This window comes from Erithacus rubecula, assembly GCF_903797595.1.
Source record: "Erithacus rubecula genome assembly, chromosome: 3".
Lineage (NCBI taxonomy): Eukaryota > Metazoa > Chordata > Aves > Passeriformes > Muscicapidae > Erithacus > Erithacus rubecula.
This window is the reverse complement of record NC_136689.1, coordinates 62,289,104-62,315,115: the sequence shown is the minus strand read 5'-3', so window position 1 is coordinate 62,315,115 and position 26,012 is coordinate 62,289,104. Positions and strand designations below refer to the sequence as shown.

At 43.8% G+C, this 26,012-nt stretch overlaps 1 protein-coding gene across 1 annotated transcript in view; it reads right to left on the bottom strand.

Moving 5' to 3' along the window:
* GFOD1 (Gfo/Idh/MocA-like oxidoreductase domain containing 1) overlaps positions 1-15,455 on the bottom strand; it is a 67,614-nt gene extending 52,159 nt beyond the window's left edge. Inside the window, exon 1 of the mRNA XM_079302106.1 lies at positions 14,849-15,455. Within this exon, the coding sequence (XP_079158232.1) occupies positions 14,849-15,101 (253 nt within the window). The 5' untranslated portion in view covers positions 15,102-15,455. The remainder of the gene's footprint in view (positions 1-14,848) is intronic.
* Positions 15,456-26,012: the final 10,557 nt, after the last annotated feature.

The following is a 26,012-nucleotide window of genomic DNA, read 5'->3' as shown; positions in this document are numbered from 1 at the left end:
AAGGTAACACACTTTGTTTAACCTTTCTCACCACCAAAGCATATGGCTAGCATTTTCACTTCCAAGGAAGGTTCATTAATTCACTGCATCTTCGTGCTGGAGATGTGTGACAGCTCTCATTGAAGTCAATGATGCCTTCCTCCCTCTCAGTTTACCTTTCCCAGATTAATGCAAACCTCACTTCAGGTCCTGCCCCAGCCTCTCCTCCCTGCTGCATCTCATGGCCAGGGGACCACCACCACATGAGCCCCTGCAGCACATCCTAGGGCCAACTGGTGCACAGACCTTTCCAGGCAAGCAGCCCATAGGCTGGTAGTGGGAGGGAGACAGGGAACACAGCTCCCAGGCAAGAGGAAGGGCAGACAAGAGAATTTGAAAGTAACAAGGCCTGCACCCTCCTTCCACTTCCATTTTTTGCAAACCTCCTCCCAGAAGCACAGCCTGCTGTATTCACATTTGTTCCTCCCAGCTCCCTCCCCTGCCAGCCTTTATTCAGTCAGATTTCTCAAGCCAAATTTGTCAGCATGACAGGGTGCCTTTCCATTTTCTGTTTTCACTTATTTTTCCCGTTTCCAACATGGGAGGTGCCTCAGCCCTGAGAGCAGCCCCTCCCCTCTTATCATTTGACTGAACACATCCTCCTTTTCCAGGCAAATGTTATCTGAAGTTTCCAAGCAGTGAGTTTTCAAAGACAAGAAATGCCAAAGAACACCGCTAAGCCTTTTCACCACTTCCCACAAGGCTGGGCATGGCTTACCACGTTGCTGTGGCATTCAGGGAACCTGCAGCAAGTGTCTGTCTCCTGCAAAGGGGGGAAAAGGAAGATTTAGGTGGTTTCCACTCCTAATGCAGGACTAACTTAAACAACCCATACTACTCCCCACCCCCGTAAGTCTCTTTTTTTGCACTGTTTCCAAACTAAGGTAGCAAGCCAAATACTGGCCACCAAATGGAAGAAAGCCACACAGAAAGAAATACAACATTCTCTGATCTGACTAAAATTTGCTGCTGTACAGACAGCAGTGGCAGCATGGCCCAATTACAGCTCACTGCACATTTCCATCACAAATTCCACTCTCTTTATCCCACTCCTAGTATTTACAGCTTTTTATCCCTCTGAGAGATGAAACCTGGGAAAAAGGGCATCGACCATAAAACAAGCATTACACTAGAAAAAAAAAAAAAAAAGTATTTGTTTGTAAAGAAAAGCAACTTGGTCTGGCTACTTCTTTCAATCTCACGGAAATGCCAGGACAATGCAAGCAACTGGGTTTGGCTTTCCATCTCTTGTAATGCTGGTTTCAGTAGAAGGCCAGTTTTCTTTGGAATTCTGGACAAAACAACAACTGCTAAACAGAAAGCAACTTCAAACAGATGACTTTTTGCCAATAGCAGATCAAAAGGCTTTAAAGTCTTTAGGCTTCAGGCATGTGGAAGTTCCATTAGGGTCATGCCTGACACTGTCCTAATAATGATCAAGCTCTCCGGGGTGAAATCTGAAAGATTTTGAATGGCCAAAAATTTTAGAGAGAGTGAGATCTCTAGGGATTTGAATCTCTTAACACTTGATCTTGAATGCAATTTTGCTTCAGTTTTCACAGTTAGCCTCCCACCAAGTGAAAGACACCTCTGCACTGATGCCTAACAAACCCACTGCCTAGAGGACAGCTGCATCCATTCCACTGCTTTACACAAATGGAGAGAGGGACAAGCTGCCTAGGGCCAGGTGAATAACCCCCTTCCCACACTTTAACCCAAAACACTCACTGCTGCACTGAGGCAGTCCAGAATAAGATCTCTGCAAGGTTATTCTGCCTGGGATCCCTCACTGCTGTTGATGTGCTTCAAACGAATGGGCTCCAACATTTGCAGCTATCAACAGAGGTGAGAGTTTTCCCATGATTGCAAAACTTCTCATAGGAGATGTAATAAGAACAGGAAAAAAGGAATGCCACAGATGTGTTAAAGGCTATAGAACCTGCAAAACTGAGAACCAGAAACACATGGGAGTCCCACCTCCAACTGCTCAGTGTTCTTCACCTGTTCCATCTCTAATCCCAAGGAGGAATAAAGAATAACTGCATCCATATTTCTGTGGGAAATAATTTGAGTTACGTGAGCACAGGGGGATACAGACATTAAAAAAAAAAAAAAAAAAAAAAAGAAAAAAAAAAAAGATTAAATTCTCCTAGGAAATGCAGAGGTAAATCTCAGATTGCTCCACACAGGCCTTTTTTTCTGGTTTCCATGTCTGAAAAGCAACACAACAATCGAAATAACTTTAATCCTACCAAAATAAACATTTAACCATAAATATCTGAAATCTCACTGTCATGTGCCCTGTGAAGCAATTTACAGTTACTTGAGCATCCAAAAGAAGAAACAAGATCCAAGACCAAAAATTCAAGGCATTTTGAATGGTATATTCACCAGTTTCTCTATTTAAAGCACATAAGGCTTGATGTTCCCCACATCATCCACAGCATTTTAGTTAATATCCTAACTATTGTCCATAAAAATTCATCTCTCACAGTCTTGTAATTGCAGGTTTAGGGACAGTACAGCTGCATTAAATCAGAAGAGAGGCTCATGCTACACAACTCTCCTACCAGAGTTAGTGTTTGTCTCAGTCTAAAGCTATTTTCTGACTTCTCTTCCTCTCTGGCAATATTTTTTTTTTTTTCCCATTCAAGAAACTACCCCCACTGGTTGATACAAGAAAATTTAAGCAGCACAATTACCCATATTATTTTCCCTAAAACTAGTTTCAGGCCTTTACAGGTTTACGGTGTCAGACCATCCTGGCAATAAAAGAACAATGAGAAATGATAATGAGAAAAAGACTGGCAAGGTGATCTTATTACTACAGATATATATTCCATGAACAATACTAAGTTACTATATTTTGTTTGGTGGCAGGACTGGAAGAATGTGACACTCTCATTTTCTCCTGCATCAACAGTTGCAGCAATTCCAGGAGCCTATTGCTACAGCACAATCCCATCTCAAGTTTGTTCTAGAGATTTTTGATACACGAATGAAGATTGTTCTCATTACAATCATGAGAGTATAACCTGTATGATCTTGTTTCCTACAGACTTCCTAACTACAAGCACCACATAATCCACATGGAATGCAGGCTAATATACTAAGACCAGAAAGAGTTATAAAAACCTAGATGTATCCATCATCCAGGTCCAGGACTGCAGTGCAAGTAAAACTAATATTCTCCAGGAGTAAAAAACCACTTTCCTGTACTTCTCTGCTGTTAATTCTTTGATGCATCCTTTTCAATAAATAAATGTAGAAGTAATTCCTCCCCAAAGTAAGCAAAAGCCTCAAAATCCTGTCCTTTGTCATTAAACCAATTAATAACTCACTTGTTGCATTACATTTAAGATTCTTCAATAAAGCCTTAAATGATCTGCCAAAACCTGATTTAGCAGTTAGAGCATCATCCCACAAATTTCTGTCAGGCATCAAGGAAAGGAAATGTTTTCTAATGCCTATTTATTTATTTACCACCTTGGTGAAAAGCACTAACACTCATATCCACCTTGAAAGACATCATTCATGATTCTGTACAGTGCAATTCCATCTACTGCAAATTCCATGTAAGCACAGGGAATAGTACATGCAGCTCCAGCAACTACCAGCACCCTACTCACTATCACCATCAGATGATTCTGCACAATGCAAGAGGCCACACACAAGCACTCCACTGGCTGAAAAAAATGCCCAGACATGAAATTACAGGTCTGTTTTGATGCCCCATTCAAGCACTCTGATAATATCAGCTTGAGCTGATGCTCAAGGTAGTATCTGCAACCAACATTACAGATGTGTATGCTACTGTCTATCTTCCAAAACAGCAGTTGCTCCTGTCAGCCCAAAAAGGCCTGCCTGTTTTCTAAAGAAAGGGGTTTCCCAGTGTGCAGAGGGCCATAACAAAAACTAAAGAGAAACCCCATATTTCATTAAAAATAAATACACAAGTCTCCCAGCTGCTGAGCCATCACTGCTCATAGTAAGATGTCTTTTTTTTTTTTTTTTTTTTGTAGCATCTGTTATATAAAGCTCCAACACTGGAAAGCTGATTACTGACATTAATAACCCACAAAATATTCAGTGCCCCAAGCAGCAATTCCTTCATGAGCTGCCCTGCACACATTAGAAAGGGACACCTTTGTAATAGAGTAGATGTAGATGTTATTCTCCACTGTGAACTAGGTCACTCTGCACTCTTCCCAATCCTCTCTTCCCACTCTGGTTTTAGAGTTCCCTGCACAATCATCCAGAGAAAAGCCCAATCAGAGTGACACAGTGACTGCTCCTCCTCCAGCAGCTCAGATGTGCTTCCCTTGATTATTATCCACTCAAATGTGTTCAGCTGCAGCAGCTCCCACAGAGAAAGAGAAGAGCACATTTCAGAGGCATCACCTTCTGCCCCTGCCACCAGCTTCCCACACAAACTTCAGCAAGTTTCTTCATTCCTTGTGCTCCCTCAACCCTGGTCTGTAGTTTTGGGCATCCTGAAAGTTGAAACCACCTACAGGAAGGAGGATAAGTGCAATCTAATTAAAACACACAACCTGTGTTACAGAGAATGGAAGCTCAGGACAGAAATTCTGAAGCTCAATTCTCATCATACCACTCTTGCTTACAGCAAATAGGAGTCTCATCAAATACACAACGAGGGTATAGTGGAACAATTTTATCCTGACATATAAAGGGTCAGGTCCCTCTGCACACAGATGGAAGCAGGTGTGGTCTCAGCAGCTGCCAAAACATCTGTGCACATCACCAGGCCTTGTGAAGGATCACCTTTGCCTACATGAACAAATCTGATTTCAAACAACATCAACAACCACAGTACCACAATTAAATTTATATGACAAGCTGAGAGACAGCACTATAATCAAAGGCATAAATAAGTCTGCTAGACAGCATCAAATCTCCCAAGCAAACAGAACAGCATTCAGGAGACAGAAGCAAGATGGCTTGTGAACACAATTTCCTCATTTCAGGCATATAACGCATCGAAGTATTTTTTCCTGAAGGCTGGTGGTGGAGTAAAAATCCTACTCGGAATTGTGTTTCAGGTCCATGGTTCTCTCAAGCTACACCAATAGTCACAGGCCATGTCCACACATACTTTGGCTAGCTCAGCAAAGATGTCACCCCTGCAAAACAAGCATCTCATTACATGGATTTTTAAACAGAATTCTTCAGCAACATGAATTCAAAATTCAGGACACCTTCTCATGCATTCAGATAATGCTGCATCCACAAACTAGTCTCAGGGAGTGTTGCTTAGCACTCTGCCTGAGAGGAAAGTCTTTATCAAAGCATCTCATACTGTTTAACCACAAAGCATCTTTCCCAGCACTAAACTGTCAAGTTCCTTCAAGGCAAGCAGCAAGTCACAAGAGTTCTGCAAGCTCTGTCAAGCTCATTTAGTGATCATTTTAGAGGCTATGGCTAAGGTATCTTTGCACCTCTGCTCCAAATATTTTCCATCTTATTCTTCATTCCTGCAGACATGCTGCCATAATATACTATAGTAACACAACTATATTGAGCTATAGAATTGCACAGACTTAGTGATACCTTCAGATTTTTTGATGAACTGGTACAAAAGCAGTTTGCAAGCAAATTCCTACTTATATGAATTACTGTGCCTTACAAATATTCTCCATAAGGAATCAGTGATTTTTGTCTTCAAAAAGACTACTTGTAATCAAAGGTTTGCAGAACTGTGTCCCAAAACTCACACCAATAATTTCCAAAATTGGCAGAGATGCCTTTGTTGAGGGGACACATATCTGCAAGGCCAGGCCTCTCTTCCTGAGGCACAGCTGGTTCCTCTTTTGGACCACAATGTTTTCTCAACAATGTCATCATAAATTTCAACAATTTCCTTTGATCCAGTAGAGCTTTAACCACATTTACAGTGGAGCAAGCATGATCAGAGTCAAAGCTTTTACATGCAACTTTCAGGTACCTTTCTGGAATTTATTTTGATGCACACAAGCTTAGCTGCAATTGTTTCAGATGTTCTCCCAGCTATTTTCTCTCCCCTTTCCTATCCCCACATGAAACACTAACAATTGCATTGTCTTTTATGGGCTGAGGAAGTGAAGGAAGGGGAGGGACTTCCAGGAATTTTTAATTTATATATTTTTCACTTTAATGGGTTTTTTTACATTTTTATACATATATGAAACTATACATACAGACATCAAGGGAAAGATTTTGGCATGTTCAGCCCAGCCCTTGGTTTCACATTTTTAAGCAATATCACTCCAGTACAGCAAAGGTAATTACTATTTTATAGTTCTCTCTCCTTGCTTGACTCATTTGGATTTTGAAAAGCTCTCTATATTAAGGCTTCTCATTAGCCATGTGAAGCCCAGTACTCTAGAAACAGTATTTAATTCAACCATGACCTCCCTTCTGAGCATTTCCTGGCAAAAAAAATGCCAGTTGGAATAGCTGAAGACAGCCAAACATTCACTGCAAGGAAGTGCCAAAACAAGGGTCTTTATTGCTGATAAAAGCCATGGAAACATCAGAATGCAAAACAAAGGTGCTGCCTTTTTTTCACTTCCATCTGCTTCACTAAAGCTGTGACTGCTGCTGTGATGGAACTGAAGGCACCAGTTTTCACCCTGAGATAAACTCTAGCACAGTAGCAAATGACAGAAGCAATTTTATTCCCTGTGTTAAATCACTATGTTTACTCTTACATTACTACCAAGCAAGTTCCTCACATCATGTTCTCATTTTCTGTGCTCTTCACCATGCTCATACTCGGGAGTTAGGCCTGATAAAAAACAAACTTTTACCATTAGCCCTGGCTATGCTAAAACAAAAAAAAAAAAACCAAAGGTCTATTTCCAAAGAAGAAGGGATAAACTCCCAGCCTCCACAATTCTCTACAATTCTTGTTACTCTGCAAGTCAAACCTGAGTATAATAAGACCTGGTGGTTTTGACATCCTGGATGCCAGTTCCACCATCTGGAAGTGCAGCTATCCCAGGCATCCACAGTGCTCAAGGACAATCCGCACTTGCCAGGCGGATGAGCCTTGTCTGACACGGGTTGCCACAAGCTTCATCCTCCTCTGCTCCTCACCACATTTTCAGCACAGCCAGCTCCTGAACAAGCCCAGAAGTTTGGAGACCTTTTGGAGTGTGGTTTTGTAACCTGCATGCATTCTGACCTTGCAAATGAAGTCAGTGACTTTGACAACACACTCTGAGGAGTGCAGAGTTTGTTACATGGATAATAAATAAAAAGCAGTAGGGTAAACACTTCTGCTTGGTGGTTTGAAGCAACCAGAACAATTCATAGCCACTCAAAAGTACTGTGGCAAACAGATATTAACAGCGAAAGGGGTTGTTGCAATGCAGTAGCCTGTGAAAAACACCCATCTTGGCTATCCTGGAAATTGAACTCCATATTCATCCTTGGTGCTCTGCCATCACTATTGCACAATGGGCAAAATCTACTGCACATACAAAGAAAAGGACAGTATGCTGCAATATATGCTAACACAATTTACCTAGCTTTCAAACAAAAGCAGACAGAACAATGTATTTAGTATCTTGCAGAGCTTTTACCCTGCCTCCATTAGGGGCTGTATTTAACTATCCATGTCAGGAGCATACAGCAAACCTGTCATGTACTGTCAATCTCAGGTGTGAGAGGGCTTGGGAGGAAAAAAAAAAAAGAAAAAAGAAAAAAAAAACACCCAAAAAAATAAAAGAGAGAGAGAAAAGAGGAAACTATGGGAAGCTTGAAAATCTAGTCATTTTATTAGTTTGTTACATTTTCCCTTCTTCACATTTATCTACATATTCTTCCTTTATTTATTATTTAATATTCTTTCAAAATCTGGAACAACTGAAGCAGCTTGCAAGTCCTTCCTTTTACCTACCCCACCGAAAACTCAGCAATTCAAGTCCCTAAAACCAAGCAAGAAGACAAAGTCACAGAGGCATCAGACAGCTCATTACGACAGCAGGCACCACAGTGACCAGTGCCTGTCAAGAATGAAGGCACAAAGCAATGCAAGAAAGAATAACAACAACAACAATAAAATCTGTCTTTTGATGTTACCCATGCTAGCAGAGTGCAATAATTTACTATACAAGTTAAATAATTACAATACTTAGCCTGAGCACAGCTCTAGCAGTATAAACACACCTTTTATCAATACCTTTTCTCATGTTTTCATAGAATCCAGCTATGCAGCTCATTTTCTGTTTGTGCAACAGCACAGCTGTGCCATTCTAACCAAAAAAACCCAGCTGTACAAGATGTCTGTGATATTCACTGTACGAACTATGCCATCAAGTGAAAAACAGAAGGCAATCCTCACTAGCACAGCCACAGGGCTAGACATGCATGTCTACACCTTCAGCACCAATGCCCACTTCATTCATGAGAGGTATTTTACTACTTCCAGCCCTTTCTTACTTAACTCACACTAATCAAATTTTCCTCAGCCATGTCAGAAGCCACATCTCAGAGAGCTACTTACCTTTTACCTGTTTGCAACACCAAATCAAGATATTATTGCACTGCTAATGCTGGTTTGCCACTGTTAGCACTGACAAGGATGCCCTGGGAGGACCTGTGCTGCAAACAGCCCTGGTGTGCACCAGTCTTTGAACAAATATTTTTTTCCAGCACCAGAGATGGTAAAAAAAAACCAAAACAAAACTGCATTTGCCACCATTGCTAACACAATGTAAAAGCAGAATAGCACAACAATAGTGTTCAAAGCACACTGAAATGATAAAGGTTCATAAGGACTTGCCTACATAAAATTTACCAAAAAAAAAAAAAAAGAACAGCAGCAGCCCTGACACATATACTAAAACAAAGATTTCTCTTCAAAGTATTACCCCTGACTATAGGCTTTGCCTAACAAAGCATGACAGATCAAATCAAACACTGGCAGAGGTCAGCACTGCTCGCATTTTCTTCACTTCACAATGCCAAAGGTCCAAGCCCCCAGCAGTCAAGCAGATGGAAGAAGGGTATCTGTGCCCTGGCACATTTTTCCATTTAAATCACAGGGAGAAGCAGGGCTGCTGAGGGCCTGGGCTGCCATTTGTTTCAACCAACTCACCTGGAGAGCACAGTAAAATCTGTCAGCGGACAGTAACCTACCAAGCTTGAGGGATGCTGCTTTCCACATCTGTCCTCCTCCAGCTGAGTGGGCCAAGGCTACACCTGCAGCCATCCTGAAGAGATTCAGCCCAACCCACTTCAGTTGCCAGGACAGGTCTGGAGACAGCATCTTGGGATCCCCAAGGTCAAGTACTCTGTTTAAATAGGGAAGAAATGCAGCAACACACTCTGACCTGACTGGACACAGGATTGCAGTAGATCTCACTGTTTAAAACAGCCACTTCCATCACAGCTGGCTGTTTTTTAGGCTGGGCAAATTTGGCTGTGTCATCACAGCACAAGCTCAGTGCCCCAGTATTCCAAGTCTGGTCCATGTTGGGCTCCCAACCCACCTATCAGTGTAACAACAGAACTGGTGGCTCTTTCACACAAAAGAGAGCAATTGGGGAAAAAATAAAAACATGCCTTTGATTTGAAGGTCAGAAAGGAAACAAGAGGTGGGGAGTTTTATGGGGTTTTATTATTATTTTTATTTTTGTTTTTAAACCTGAACAGTGGTCTTTACCTCAACTGTCTCAGAGGTCTAATGTGTCTGTAGGAATTTCACAGGAATGATACTGGCATTAAAGGTCTGTCATACTGAGAGAAAAAGGTCAATTGAAGAGTTAGATGCCATTTTCTGTGGTATACCTTCATCACTCGAGTGGAAAAATGACATGCAGCCGATTGCCAGCAGGCTTTTTGGACTGCCTTTCCAATAAATGCAAAAAAAAGGCATCTCAGCCTTTGCTAGCTCTGCTGATTAAAGATAGACAGCACTTCATCTGACTTCTTTCACAGTAAGATGACCATAATTCACATTTAATATGCCGCAAAGTCATCTGCCTTCCAAGCACAGGAGTGTGCTCTGCTGAAAGTCACTGCTGTTAGGCCAAATTTAAACTCAATATTACAGGACAGAAATTACATTGCTATTAATAATAAATTGTCATGATGATGTTTTCCCTTAATAGGGCATCTCTTCCCCAAGAATCCTATTGCTTTATAAACTCTGGACTGAGTTTTATCCACTGCTACAACCCTAACCTCTGCCTGATTTGCATGGGTGTAGAGGAACATATAAATTAAAAATAGAGATTGCATCAGATCTGTACATTACTTCACTGCATCTTGATGTTCCTCCCACCTCAGAGGTGGATCCATCAATAATACTGTCAGTGCTTTAACAAGGAGTTCTCACAAACACAATTTGAACAGCAGGTTTTGAACTGCACGCCTGTGTGGTGGCAGTGCTTCCTGTGAAGGGGTGGGAAGGTAAGGATCTGAGCAGTACTATTTATGTTCCTCTCTAAATAAAGATGCTCCCTCATAACTCGATCAAGTATAGAAGAACCACCAATCAGCAAAAAACTTGAAGTGCTCCTCAAGAGAAGCAGCTTCTGGAGGGCTGGGAAAGTCATACTCTGTGTAAACCCCAGGCAGAATGGACTCCTACCATCCACTACTACAACACAAACACTTTAAAAACTAATACTACATAGACACGGCTGCAAACACGTGCAGTAAACATTCAACACACAGCTCAGTGTTCCTGTCCTTAACTTAGGATGAAAGAGTAAGCAAAACAACCATAAATAGAATCAAGAATAACATCTCCAGAGATATGCTAAACATCTGGTACTTGAGTTTTCTCAAAAGCAAAACATTTGCTCCCCAGAAACATTTATGTGGAACTCAGGAATAAGTTCTCTTTATCCAGGCTGCCCTGATGCAAACACCAACAGGACCAGGCACATAGAAACATCTGTGCCTTCAAGATGAAATGTCACCAAGGTCTTCTCAAAACCACAGGCAGTAAATCACTTCACCTGATGTGGCAGCTACTCAGTCTCACAAAGCAAGTGTTTTAGTCAGGATCTGAAGAATGTCATACCTAATTGACTGAGGAGGGATTAGTGGGAAAAGTAATGTGCTGACAGTTCTGAACTAGGTGGAAGCTCGTATCATACTGTCTGTACTGGCAGCTCTTCTGATGCTGGGCACAAATAGGCACTCAACAGGTGACATATTTCAACCCTGTACACAAACATCTCCCCTGCCGGATCAGGCTTGGGATACAACTGTACTGCTGAAGCATGTGGGGAGGGGAAAAGAGGACAACTTCTAGCACACACACTGAATGCTTCAGTTCAGAGAAAAGGGAAACCACCTCTATTTAACAGCAGCTTGTTCTCAGTGCTTACCTTAACACTCACCCACTGATCTTTCTTGACCACCAAGCAGCAAGTCAGACAGGACATCAGGTTTGCATTATGCTTCAGGGTGTGAATACAAAGCAATTATAAAAATACCTCTTAAGTGAGCAGTGCAGACCAGGTGCAAGAAAGGGAAAGGGTCAATCAGGCCCATTTTGTAGAAGCAAACAAGGAATTTGATTCCTTTTATCCACAAGTGACATAGGCCATCAGCATATTTCACATAAAACACCACAGGTTTTATTTGTGCTTTTGGTCCCTGTTAACCCAGTCTGGTTTCCAATTCTCTCTTGACTTCTCAGTTGGTTCCAAAGACTTACCCAACATTGATCCTACTTCTACGAAAACTACCATGGAGTCAGATGCAGCTCAGCAATCTGTTTTTAATGGAGATGGGCAGTAGGAATGTAGAGGAAAAGCTAACAGGGCAAGCTTGAAGCTTTATTTCTCCCCTCAACAGCTGCCAGGAAGCCACAATTTAGGGACTTCCTCAGCTGGAGCATGTATTCATACATTTGTTTCAACAGCAGTTGATGGGCTGCTGTGCCAAAAACACATTTCAAGCAGCAACACGTCTACATGTCAGGTGCATCAGTGAAAACAGAACAACTGAGTCCTTCCTGCCAAGTGGCCAGGGTTAAACACAGCTGTGGGGACACCTGTTTCACCCCACCTTCACCTCTGGAGTCTGCATCACACATAGGCCAGAGGGGACTCAATGTGCTGCAAATTCACAATGTGAGCTCAGCTCTAGATGGGTGATGGATACACTACCTACTGCTTAATAATGAAACTTCACCAAATGAGAACACAGCTTTGGGAAAAAAGACCATTTAAAGCAAAACATGAGTACCAAAGAAAATTGGTTTCTGTCTCTTCCCAGCAAGATATGCATTCTGTAATAGAGAAGCCAGACATGCATGTTATTAATAAGCAACTCATGATTTCTCAACCTCTTCAACTGCAATGCAGGACATCACATTTAGACTTCCTGAAATCTCCATCTGTAAATCTGAAATCTCATCCCCATCTATGTCCTATCACTAGCTACTACACAATAATTTTCATGTGATATTTCAAGAGTAAGGAATGTTTTTTCATTATTTGCTTTTCTCCATCTATACAACATTGTCCCCATTTACCAGAGACTTCTGAACCTCCCAATTGAATTGCAGTCTCTCCCACAAACCAGAAAATTCATTGATAAAAGCAAAATAATCACTCCAGGGCACAGCAGTTCCCAAGCCATGAAGAGCAGGCAGGACCAGGAGACAGAGCTGCCAGCAGAGAGAGATTCCTCTCAGCACTTTGAGAACTGCTGCTCTAGCTCCCTGTCTGTATCTATAAGAACATGCAAGAACTTTCATTGTACAGACCCTGTAACAATGTACTGTATTTAAAAAACAAAGAAAGGAAACAAATGTACTGTATTTAAAAAACAAAGAAAGAAAATTTGCCTCTGAGATAACTATGAGAGGAGTTATTTGCAGCCCAAGATAGATTTCTGTAATAATGTTTAAAGTAAAACACTATAAAAAAATTATCAGATGTTGCACATTATTGTCTTGTAACCTGTTTAGTTAGTTCCTGTTTAATGACCATTCCATGCATTTTTAAACAAACTTTGTTACCCCTACAACATACAAGTGACGGGCTGCTGGGGAAAAGGAGGAAATGCTTTAACTAGAGGTGAAAGGGAACCAAGAATGGTGCTGCTCTAATAAACAGGGAGAAAACACCTTTTTTCTTGCTCTGGTCTGTTGCTAGCAGATTGCATCAGCAAGTTACCATTAACATCTCAGCTACATCAATTTATAACCATTCATAAATTCAGCTCATGTTTGAGACTTTTTTCACCCTTGTTTTATGTACAAATATTCAGAGAAGGACAAAACATTACTACTTTATTACGCTGGACATGTATCTGGCCCCCTGAGAAAAAGCCCACCAATTGTGTTTCTTTATTATTTCAGAAATTTTGTTCTTCTGACAGATGCCATGTGTCTGCCTGAAACCGCATGGGACTCTAAGGGCACAAGGCAAGCCAGGACATTTCCATGAGCAACACCTGCAGGAAGAAAGTGTCACAGGGCAATTGACACAATTGTTGCCAAATGAATGTGTGTCAAACTTGGAATCCTGTTACGTTATATTGTCCTTTATACGCCTTTTGTGGGATATGTACTTCTGCATTACAAATTCATTCACGCACCATTCTGACAAGCAAGTCAGGCTTCTGGTGCAAGCACAGCGTCTTCAGGAAAAAAGAAAGTGTATTATAAAAGAAAAGCAAATGTTCTGACTCAAAGAACAAGCATTTCCGAGTACAGAAAGTAACACTGAGCAAAGATTCCAGACAAATGCCTACACTGTACTTGAGGCAGGATTTTTTTCTTTAGGTACTGACTTAATGTCCTTAATTGCATAATTTTAAATGTTGAAAACACTAGCTGGCTGCGATATTAGCAGCATTTGAATGGTGACTAATTCTAATGAGTATGCTAGTAGCAACTTAACACTAGGACACAGCACACACATTTATGAGGCCGACAGCGATAGCAATCAGCCTCCTCAGCCGCAGCCCCAGAGCCGAACCAGCCACCCTGGCTCATAAACCTCCACTCTCTGCGACACCTCACAGCTTTTTCTTCTCACTTTCCCCTTTAGTCAGCTATATTTGCGGGGACAAATTAACAAATTAAGACTTCTTTACTGCAGAAGGTGCTTCCATTGAAATCCACCGGAAAGCCAGTGTCCGAGGACCAGAGACCCCGACGCTGGGAGAGGGAAGCCCAGACTTGTGCCCACACAGAAGAAAGCGAGATGCGGCCCGCTCTTGCACGCCTGAATCCAGAGCGGCTCACCACGGTGCATGCCTACTTTTCAGTCCCTCCTTCCCTTTGTACGAGAGCTTCGCCGAGCCTGGGCTGTGACAGCGTTTCCTCCGCTGTCACCGCTTCCTGCCTCCCTGCCCGGCTCGCAGCCGGGGTCCCGGGGGCAGCGCCGACACCCGCGCCCCCCCGAGCAGCGCCGTGCTCGGATCCCCGCTCCCCTGCCAGCCGCGGCTGGCAACCGGCGGGCGAGATGATTATTGCCTCCTTTCGCCGCGACTTTCTCCTTTTCACCACCACACGGACGACACCTGCTCCCTCCTCCCGCACCCTCGGGTGTCAGGCCCGGCCCTGCCCAGGCTTGCCCGAGCATCCCGGAGGGCGGGTCCCCGGTGCCGAGGGACCACACCGGCGGGGACCGCAGATCCAGGATGTCACACCGAGCTGCCGCAGCGCCGTCCCCCGCGCCCCGCCGGCCCTCGGCCTGCACCCGCGGCTCGGCCAGCACCTCTCCGGAGACACGGGGAATGGGGAAGAGGGCTGAGGAGTAAAGCGAAGGGAAAACTCCGCGCCGAGGGGGGAGCTTCAATTCCATTCAGCCCGAGGCGGGGCACTCACCCAGGGTCTTGACGGCAACCTGCCGGGTGAGCGGCGGCGGCAGGTTGACGCAGACCAGGTCGACGTCCTGGTGCAGCAGCACCTCGTCGATGCGGCTGGTGTAGAAGGGGACGCTCATCTCCTTGGCCAGCTCCTCCGCCTCCTCGGGCGTGCGGCCCCACAGCGCCTTCACGGCGAAACCCTCCGCCTTCAGCAGCGGCACGATCACCCGCGCCGTCAGCCCGGTGCCGAACACCCCCACCCCGGGCAGCATGGCGGCGGCGCGGCGGGCGGCACGGCGAGGCCAGGCGCTCCCTCCTTCTCTCAGCGGGGAGCGGGAGGCAGCCCCCGCTCGATACCGCTGCTGCTGCTCCTGCTGCCGCCGCCGCCGGGGCCGGGACCAGCCGCCCCCCGCCTCAGCAGCGCCGCGGCCGCCGGCTGCCCCGCCATGCCCCCACCATCACACACAGCCCCGCGGCGGCGCCGGCGCTGCGCTCCCTTCGGCGGACGAGGGGCGCGCAGGGGCGACCGCCCTTCCCCGGGCGGCGGCGCGGGCTCAGCGCCGCTCCTCTGCCATGTTCGCCGGCGCCCGCTCGCCGCCGGGAGGGCGGCGCGTCGCTGTCACCTCCCGGGTGTTCCTGCACCGCCCGCACCGCCCCCGCCGCACCATTGGCGGCCGCCCGCCCCGGCACCGCCCCGCCGCCGGCACCAGCGCCGCGGGGCGCGCCCCGGGAGCGGGGAAGCGCCCGGCCCGGGATGCGGGGGCACGGCCCGGGATGCGGGGGCACGGCCCGGGATGCGGGGCACGGTGCGGACATCACCCACAGGTGCGCTCCGCCGCACCGCCGCGGTTTGCCGTCCGCCCGGAGGGTCGCTATCGGGGCGTCTCCAGAGACTTCCCTCCTTCCACACCTCTTCCCCCACGGGAGAGCCTGAGAGGCGTCGCGGTGATGGGGAGCCGTCGGAGACACGCCCCGGTGAAGGCGCAGGAGAGCTGGGAGAGCCACAGCGGCAGAGTGGCTTGCGCTGGTCGTGTCCATCGCCCTGCGGTCCGTCACCTCCTGGGACAGTCCTCTGGAACGGAGATGTCCCTGAACACCGAAAAGTGTCGTGCACGAGGTCGGATTCCAGCTCCACCACCGGTGCTTCCCATCACATCCGCTCACCCGGGGTGCCCAGCCAGTATCTCCACAACCCATCCCTCACTAGATTGTTATTCATTCACTCGCCTTAGAAATATCAAGACTCCAGCTTTACTGGGACATCGGTCCTCCTTTTTTTTTTATTTTTCTTTTTTTTTCTTCTCAGCAAAGCCTCAATGTGGCAATCCCCTTTTCCATGGGTCTACTTACATAGCTCAAAATCCATGAATTTGCTAAGGCGGCTTAGGAAGCTTTAGCTGCTGTTGCTCAGTCCACAGCATTTGTCCAGGGTCTCTGGAGGCCTGAAGAAGCCCAGGCAGGGCAGTAAATGGACCAGGCACATAAAGTTGAATTTTTTGTAGGCAGGAGTCATGCTTCTGTTGCAGACCCAATATTTGGTGCTGTGCCCTAGGTCATTTACAGTGCCGGGTTTGTTGAAGGCATGTCAGGGATTTAATGAGCAGGTACAAAGCTTGCAATATATAGAATCATTGAATCACAGAATCACAAAATCATAGAACGGCTTTGGTTGGAAAGGACCTTAAAGAGCATCTGTTTCTAACACCCCTGCCATGGGCAGGGACACCTTCCACTACATCAGGCTGCTCAAAGCCCCATCCAACCCAGCCCTGAACACCTCCAGAGAGGGGACAGCCACAACTTCTCTGGCAACCTGTTCCAGTGCCTCACCACTCTCATAGTGCAGCATTCCTTCCTAATGTCAAATCTAAACCCACCTTCTCTCAATTTAAAACCATTACCCCTGTGACTTCTTGCCTTTGTAAAAACTCCCTTTCCAGAAGAGCAAACCATCCAGCACTGCTGGCAGTGTCCTGTGCCAGCTCCTGCTCATCCCACCTTTGCCCTGTCTGGGCTGAGTGCTGGGCTCCAGAGCCACTCTCCTGCCAATCTGGAGGCCACCAGGTGGGCTCTGGAGCAGGTGAGGACTGTGGTGCCCACTGGCCTCACTCAGGTCTGTGCAGACCTCGTTCCACAGAGGTGAATCTCTGCCCTGCCCTGCACTTGGATCAGCTGGTGTGACAGCAGAGCAGCTCCTGTGAGTGTCACACTGTTAACCTGCCTATCTGACTCTTTAAAAGAAAAACTACTAAACATCCTGCTTCCAATCAGAGGGTAAGAATAAAGATGTTTTTCCACTTATTGTCTTCTTTACCAATTCCTAGGAGAAAGGAAGAGAAGGGGATGAAAGGAAGGGAGGACGGAATTAGAAGAAAGTAAAGGGAAAAGGAAAGTATAAGAAAAGACAAAGGGAATTAAAAATCTTTCCTATATGAGACTCCTGGAAATGTGCCAGGGACAATGTTGGAAATCTAATCCCCCAGTGTTCAGAAGAACTAGGCTTGGAAGCCAGCACTCTTCTCTCATACTCTGTAAAGAGGTGGTGTGTTGTTTTTTTTCCTGCCACCATCTCACAGCAAACACTTCTTTACAAAAAGCAGAGACACTGAAAGGCTTGATGCAAGTTAAACATGTTTTGCTTTCCATGCACTATTAGCACTGAGTGAAGGAGATGGATACTCTTTGGCTTCTGACAACAGAAATACAATCCAGATCTATTTGTCAGAGAACCACAGGGATATTACCTTTCTTTAAAATATGAAGAATGCTTTTGGGCTCTCCATCAGATATTCAAACCTGCTGATAGGGGTTGTTCTCAGGATGAGAATTTGGAATATCTGTCTTAATTGCTTGTCTGTGCATAATAAAAAAAAAACAGAAAAGTAGCTAGGTTACAGGAACAGGCTAAAAATGATGTTTGAAGACAAGTAGATGCTCTGTGCCTATTTAGTCAATACCTAGCTTTTATTTTAGTTGGCACCAGCCACTTTATGAAGTTCTATGTAAGGTCCCTGTTTTGGGAAATATTCAGTAGTGCATTCAAACTGGGAATTGAGGACTAGGCTATGAAATTATTACATTCTGCTATGTCCACTGTTGTTACCAATAAGTAAACCCTTACAGAGGGAAGGCCTTGTAAAATCATGGTTCATGCCTATTATTTTGGCTAAGCAGAAAAGGACTGTGGAAAGGAAACTCAGCTGAATTAGGGGTAGAAAGATAAGTTATATATATATATATATATAAACATTGCATGTTCACATCATGGTATATGGTGGTTCATTGAATTATGTTTGTTGATTTAAAACTATGTAACTGGTAAAGGCCTGACTCCTTAAAAAGACCTGTTTTTTGCAATAAGGCAGCTCCCCTTTGCACCTCTGGGGACTCTGCATCACTACAGATCCTCACCCACACACTGTTTCCTAGAAAGAATTTTTACTTGCTTCACTTTTTAATTTCTTTTCTCCATTTAGGTTAACATAACTTTGCAGAGTTAAACTGGGCAGATGCAGATGGCACCTAGCCCTCAGCACTCCAGCAGCCAAGTCAACCTGTGAACAAGCTGAATTATGACATCTGCAGCAGCCTCTTGTACTCTGCATGTCATACCTTTACCCTTCTGAGCATGTCAATCTTGTCAAGAGCACCAGCATTTTGTTCTTAAGGTTGCTAGAGGTTCCTTCAATGAAAACACACTCCAGAGATTTCTCACACAGAGACAGTGATTTTGTTCATTCTTGATTTTTCTTCTGAAAGCAGAAGTTATTAGAATAAAGTTGCACATAGAAAAACAAACGAAAGCATGAAAGTCTCAATAGATCCTTTTTCTGTTTCGAAGTTCTGTAATGAATCCTGCAGGAAACTAAGAAAATGTGGCAGTCACAATTCTATTCCTTTTACCTATTTCAGCTGGGTTTTGTGGCTCCAGGTCATTATACTGTACAATGGCTGTAACAGGTATATTACTTTTTGTAAGAAATCCCAGCTCAACAGACCTTCTACAGAATTCTCATACAGATAGTTGCAAAAATTCAAAATTGTCTTACTTAACTACCTAAAAACGTTTTATTTAGCTTTTGTATTAAGGTAGTTTTAGGCTGAAAGTATTAGATGTAAGAGGATAAATAAAAGGTGTAATCAAGCATTAAATAAGCATTTTTTGTTAGCATAAGTAAAATGCAGAACGTTGGTGGTCTCACACATACAGATAGCACTTAGTCAATAAACATTCTCAATTTATTTTCCAAATGTGTGAAGGCATCTTCCCACATCTTGCAGAGCTTTCAGTTCCAGAGTCTGCTTAAGACAAAAAGATCCACCTGATGGAGTACCAGAAACCCACACTGCTTTTTTTTAACTTCTCTGTACTTAAAGATCTGTTCTTTTTCAGATTTTTAAACATTTATCCAGTCAGACTCCTCAGCAGTGTTTCTCAAACCTCTCATACATCCATCTGAACAAAAAGGGAAAGAGCTGAATAAGACATGGCTTCAGAGAAACCCTAAAATGGAGCTTCCTGTCTCTTCAGATACTTCTCCATTTCCAAGATTTTAAGATTAATTAGCTCATTTCCTTTTACATAGATCAGTGTCTTTAAACATGAAACAGCTGTGAATTTTCATTAACCAGTCAATTCCTTCTGGGCTATGAGGTTAGTGATCACCACTACTGGGCTTCTTTTATGACTCTGAGGTTGAAATGATTTGCATGGAAATAGTATTGCTTCAGAGATGGGGAAAAAGTGGTGATTCAAACCTGTCTGGTTCTCCTACTCAGCTGTACTGACTCATCCACAGCTTTACTGTGCAGCACAAGAAAGGATGCCTGAGATGAGTTGCTAGAGTCCTTTTTTACATCTAATGCCACACAACTGGCAGTTTCCCAAGCTGACAGAAATTTGTTCTTGTGAAGAGCAAGTTTGTTTTAGTGTCTCTTTGAATGCATTTCCACTGAGACAGTCCACAGGAGTTCTCACTCTGAGTTCTGAAGGCAGAAATTGCTTTAATATTTGTAGTACTAAATGGTCCAACATGCAACAGAGAAAACTGGAGTAGAGCACATTGCTAGCAAAGGGTTCACAATGCATTCAGCCCTCTTCTGCTCTGGCCAGTGAGAATTGTGACTATGCCTGGTGTCTCTGAGCCTGCTCAATATGATTTTTACATTTATTCCTTTGCATTTTCCAGAGCCTTTCTTTAGAAGATGTGTATGCCAAGAGTGGTTGGGCTGTGAGAAAGCTACCAAGGCTTTGAGAAACCACATCACTAACAAGATTATTGCAAATGCTGCTCTGTTGACTAAGGCACAGAGGAGGACCTAAACAAGCACAATGTCCACTGTTTGATAACTTGTGATATCCTGTGAAGACAAGTGTGTGTACTCTCACTTTACATGTAGAGAAACTAAGGCTCAGAGAAAATGAGTGTAATGTTCTCTGTTGATCTCTGTTGATCTTTTTGGGTGCTTGAGGACAATTAGGCACCCAAAATGGGACACTCAGCTGGTATACACTTACTTACACTATATAGAACTTACAGTTCTGGTCTGGCCGGCCTTCCTAAGCTCCTATCAATCACAGTTCAATAACCTGAGGAAGCAGGTGGAGGAGCTGTTAGCAGAGATGTACGTGGGATCCCCTGATGAAAGCAGGGAATAGACACACAGCCACATGGGTGCAGCCAGGACCCATGATGGTGTAATGTGTGCTTAAAGCTCACATCAGTCATTCCCTCCTGACAGGAACATGAGCAGATGCAGAAGCCAGCAAACGTGCAAGCACTGAATCATCAGATGTGTTGCAAGCTTGGTACCTGCTTATGAAATCCATGCCATGCCTTCTGCAAACCAGCCACTCCTGAGACAGACCTAGAGCACAGCACCAGTTATTGGGCCTGCAGAGGAGGCATGATTCCTGCCCTCAAGAAATTTAACTTTATGTGCCTGATCTGTTTACTGCCCTGCCTGGGCTTCTTCCAGGCCTCCAGAGACCCTGGACAAATTCCATGGACTGGGCAGCAGTGGCTAAAGCTTCCTAAGCCACCTTAGCAAATCCATGGTTGTTGAACCATGTATGTAGATCCACAGAGAAGGGGATTGTCATGTTAGTGCTTGAATGGGGAAAAAAACAACAGTGGGAATGAGTCATATAGAAATTCTTAATTCTGAAAACAGTTTTGAACCTAAGCAGTAGTTTGTGTCATATCACACTTGTTAATTGCTGTCCAAATAGCTGTAATATGCAGCTGAAATGGTTATTATTTTAGCAATATTACATTGCACATTGCTTGCAGGGCATCTGAGACGTTACTTTGGCATGAAAATAGCAGAGAATCATCACTTTATAACTCATGCAGGAGTGGATGAAAGCGAGCATGTGTTGTGATTTCTAGACATCTAAGCATGGCCATGCAGGGTGGGATTTGAAAGGGTTCAGTTTCTTAGAATTCCCCCTTTTATCATAAAGTCATGGAATCATACAATGATTCGGGTTGGAAGGCACCTTAAAGATCATCCCATTCCAGCACCCCTGCCATGGGCAAGGACACCTTCCACCATATCAGGTTGCTCAAAGCCTCATCCAACACAGTCTCAAACACTTCCAGGGATGGAACAGCCACAGCTTCCCTGGGCAACCTGTTGCAGTGCTTCACCACCTGAATAGCAAAGAATTTCTCCTGATCCCTAATCTAAACCTGCCCTCTTTAGGTTTAAAACCATTGCTCCTTTTGCTGTCACTATCTGCCCATGCAATAAGCCCCCCTCCCTCCTTTCTATAAACCCCCTTCATGCAACAGAAGCCTAAAAAGAGGTCTTGCTGAAGCCTTCTCCAGGCTGAACAACTCCAGCTCTTTCAGTCTGCCTTCACAGGAGAGATGTCCCAGCCCTCTCAGCATCTTTATGGCCTCCTCTGGACCCACACCATATGCCTTAGCATATCTTCCAGGAGAATCCATTCCTTGACCTTCCATTGCACAGGGGTGAGGGTCACCACTCTGTTGTTTCCTAGATCCTCTGTTCTCACCTTTTTGAAAATCAGAGTGCTGTTTCCCTTTATCCAGTTACCAGCAACTTCATCTGACTGCTGTGACCTTTCAGATGTGATGGAGAGTGACAGCAGTCAGTTCCCTCAGGACCCTGACATGCATTCTATCCAATCCCATAGACTTGTGATTATTCTGTTTCATCAAGTGATCCTGAATCTGCTCTTTGCTTGTAGTGGAAGGGACTCTACTTCCCCCACATGCACCCAGAGAATCAGGGACTTGAGAGAAGCGGGAAGCCTGACTGCCAGTGAAAGCTGAGGTAAAGAATTCATTAAGTTCATTTATTCTCCATATCAGTTGCTACCAGTTCACCCTTCTTGCTTCTATAGAGGTACACTCTTCTTGGCATTTATTTTCTGACCTTTATTTTCTTTCTTACTTCTCAGTTTGAGGAGCAGATCTGTGCTCAGCCATGCCATTTTCCAGCCTACCTTGCTCCATTTCCTACACACTGGGATAAAGAGCCCTTGCACTCTAAGGAAAGTGGCCAAGGAGTGTTAACTCAAGACTGTTCCATGATGGAATCAGTTGCCTCCCTCCTCAACTGTCCTGTCTCAGAAAGTAGCTGGCATTTCGATGTGACTTGCAAGAAACCTTAGGGAGAGAGCTTTGGAACAGGTTTTAAAGGAAAATGTATCTGTTGCATGAATAATTTTTAACTGTCATATATGCTAAATAGTGCAGGCTTGTACAGCCTTCCAGGATGCTGCAAATCAGTTCCATTTCACAATGGAAAACCTGCTGCTGTTTAAGAAAAGCTCGGTTATTCAGGCAGAGTAGGAAGGAATGTCTGTCTGCCTGTTGAAACAAGCCCATACCCTGTGCACACTAGAAAGATACTAAATCCCAGGTGCATCTCTTTCTTGGGAACAAATGAACTCAGCTAATTGCCTCTGGAGAGTGCTCTCATCTAATGAAAGCTTGTGTCCTGCTGCTGGTCTTTGCATATATGTATTTTAATGATATTCAGTACTGAAATTTGCACTTTTCCTATAATCTGTCCTAAGGTCTGGATTTGTTAGAATCCTGGACACAATGAAATGCCAGCCTTCTATTTCCCTGCTAGGAAGGGAAATGCACTGAGACAGTGGTATTTACTGTATTATCTACTGAGCTCTGCCTGAAGTATGATCCTATGATCCTGGGCAGCCTTCCTCGTTTGTTTCCATTTCAATTTTGAATCTATGACACAAGGAATCAGAGCCACGGATTGGTACTGTGACTATTTTTAATCTGAAAAAAATGCTAGTTAATGAATCTTTCTTTTTTATGCGCTGAGAAAATAAAATAAAGAAAACCAATTAACTAGGTTCACACTAGCACTGTAGCACAAAAAAGTTCAGTGAAGTTTGCTTTCAGACATTTTCAGATATTGGTGTGCCTCTGCATAGCTATTGTTCCCTTAAATCATGATCTTCAAGACTGTAAAACTGTTAAATCTCAGGCCTTAGATTTGCTAATACTGATGTTATTGTGTTGAAGTCTGGCCTGCATTACCTGCTCTGTGACCCTGCTTCATTAAATCAATAATGGTCAATCGTGTCTTGTTTAATTACGCAAAGGGTAAATTCAGTCCACTCCAGTTTCTAGGCTCCTGGCTCTTTGCTATTTATCCTTTATCTGCAATGGTAAATCCATTCTTTTTTGTTATTTCTGGAGGTACTTTCTTCAATCCAGGCAAATATTGAACCTTTGCAGTGTCTGCAGTGAAGCAGAGTGTTGTCATTCTCAGGAAAGCAGCAATGTCTGCTGGTCAGAGGAGGAAAAACCTGTCCATTCCTGGCTGGGGTCCCTGGGGTCCCCATCCACAATGGAGTGAGGAGAGCATGCTATTAAGTGCTTCAAGGGATCAGAAACTTGGAGCAACAGTTTCCTGATAACAAAGAAACCATCAGATTTTTTTTTATTCTCCTTCTCCTAAGAGCAAAGGTATTTCTTGGCTTTTTTGAAGCTGGAGACTTCCTTCTTGAAATCAAGCTTAATTGCTTCCTCTTCCTCTTTCTGCCTTGCCCTGTGTCTGCCACTACTCAGAACAGGTCCTGCCCTCCAGTGCCCAAACAAACATAGTTAATTGATTTCTGGTATCTAGGCCTGAATCATCACCATCAAAATGAATAGGAGAGAGTGCCTCTTATGAAACCTGCAAACTGAGGCAGGCAACCAGGCACCAGTTTTAATGAGGTTATACTTTTGAGATGGTCTTTGAATCATAACTGCTGGAGACTGACTCCCAACTCAAGATAAACAGATAAAACTTCCACACCGGAATTCCCTGTTAATATTTAAGCAAGGCTTAATCTTCATCTTGAAATTTAAATACGTCCTTCAAAGCAACTTTATTTAAGAGAAGAATGTTTCTTCAAAGGTATTTTAATGCCTCCGATAACTATATACATCATCATAAGGCTTCAGGCATTTATCATTAGGAATAAAATGAATACTTAGCATTTTATAAACTGGTGCAGCAGCTGTGATTTATTAAACAAACCCTCATGAAAGGACTTCATAATTTCTCATCTGAGTGAAGGCTATGGCAGGGAACTTCCAGTTGTGCCATGTCTCACTCAGGATAATGTTCCAGCTGTGTACATGTCTTCTAATGCTGCTAATGCACTACCTTTCAGTGTAGGACAGATGACCAAAAGTGGATGAATGAGGATCTCCCAGTAACAGGAGGATATTTTTTTCAATATTAATAAGGCTACATGATAGCATTCAGCACTTCTAATATTAGAAAATCATAGCAACAAGGAAAGTAGGACAGCTTTATTAAGGACAGGATGGAATGACAAATCTAATGCAGTACATGTTGGGCTGTGTCCCACATGTACCCTATGTGGGACACTGTCTAATGTGTGACTGTGCTCCTATTGTTCTAACAAAAGACAAAGGAGTGTGCTGAACACAGCAATGCAATCACTGGCACTGCTCAGGTTAATATGCCTGTCATATGCATTATATTTATAATTTACCATGAAAAGTTAGGCTGATTTTAATCACATTTGCAGATCATTTTACAAATCCAGGTTAGAGCCTTTACCCTCAGATATTAGACTTAACCAGATTTGATTGCACAGTGAAATAGTTTCCAGTGTAGTGAACTTTGTGATTGGGCAAGGCTCAAAGGCAAGTCAAAAATATGCACGAAACACTTGCAATGAAATCATGCTCATCTCAAAAGGAGAGATGCTCACATTTTCTTTCACTGATTTCACACTTGAAAAAATGCATTTCAGATACCAGCTGAGGGAAGGAGAATCTCTGTGATTTAAGCACTGAAATTTGATGTTCTCATTCTTGCATTGTTTTATCATTTCAAATATCTGAACAAAGAATCGCTGTGCTGTTCATCTGGCATAGAAAATGGTCCAGAATTAAGTTGTGACTCATTTTCATGACAATCAAGGAGGAGGAAATATCAACTCTTTTCTCACAGAAAATGCCCTAAGCCTAGATTCAAAGCTCTTTCACATGGGTGCAAATTCTGCTCTTCTCTGCATTAAACTCCTAAAATATGCATGGTCACAAGGTTTTAGAATCCTGCAGTTAAGCCTTCCAGTCAAGGCAGACAAACCTGCCTTGAGTAAGTTCTCTGCCATCAGACTTGCAGTGAAGCTAAGCAGTAGATAACAAGTTTTAGCAGCACCCAATGTCATCTCTTGTTTCTCTTTATCCCCCAGGCAGTGCATCACACAGTGGTATTTGATGTGAATATTGATGGCTGTCAGCATGCTACACTCAGCATGTTTATTTAAAAAAGAAAAAAAAAAAACAAACACAAAACCTAACCTAAACAACAAACCCCAAAGCAATGGCAAAGAGTCATTTTTGGCATTGGGGAATTTGGTAACCTGCATGCACAGCAACATACCAGCAGAAGGACGTGGCTGCCCTTGGAAATGCCCCAGAGCTCACTTCCTATTCCTGGAAGAAGGTATAATTGCAGTGAGTGGTTTGGTGGGATTTTGAAGCTCTCCCACAGGCATCCAGGGGAGTTATGCTGCATTTAGACTGGGCTGGTTTAATACAAAATGTGGGCAGGATGTGCAATGGTGGAGTGACTCTGAGAGTCAGACAGAAAGGAGGGAAGAAGTGGATAAATCCCTGGTAAGGAGCAGCATAATAAACAACCTCTTT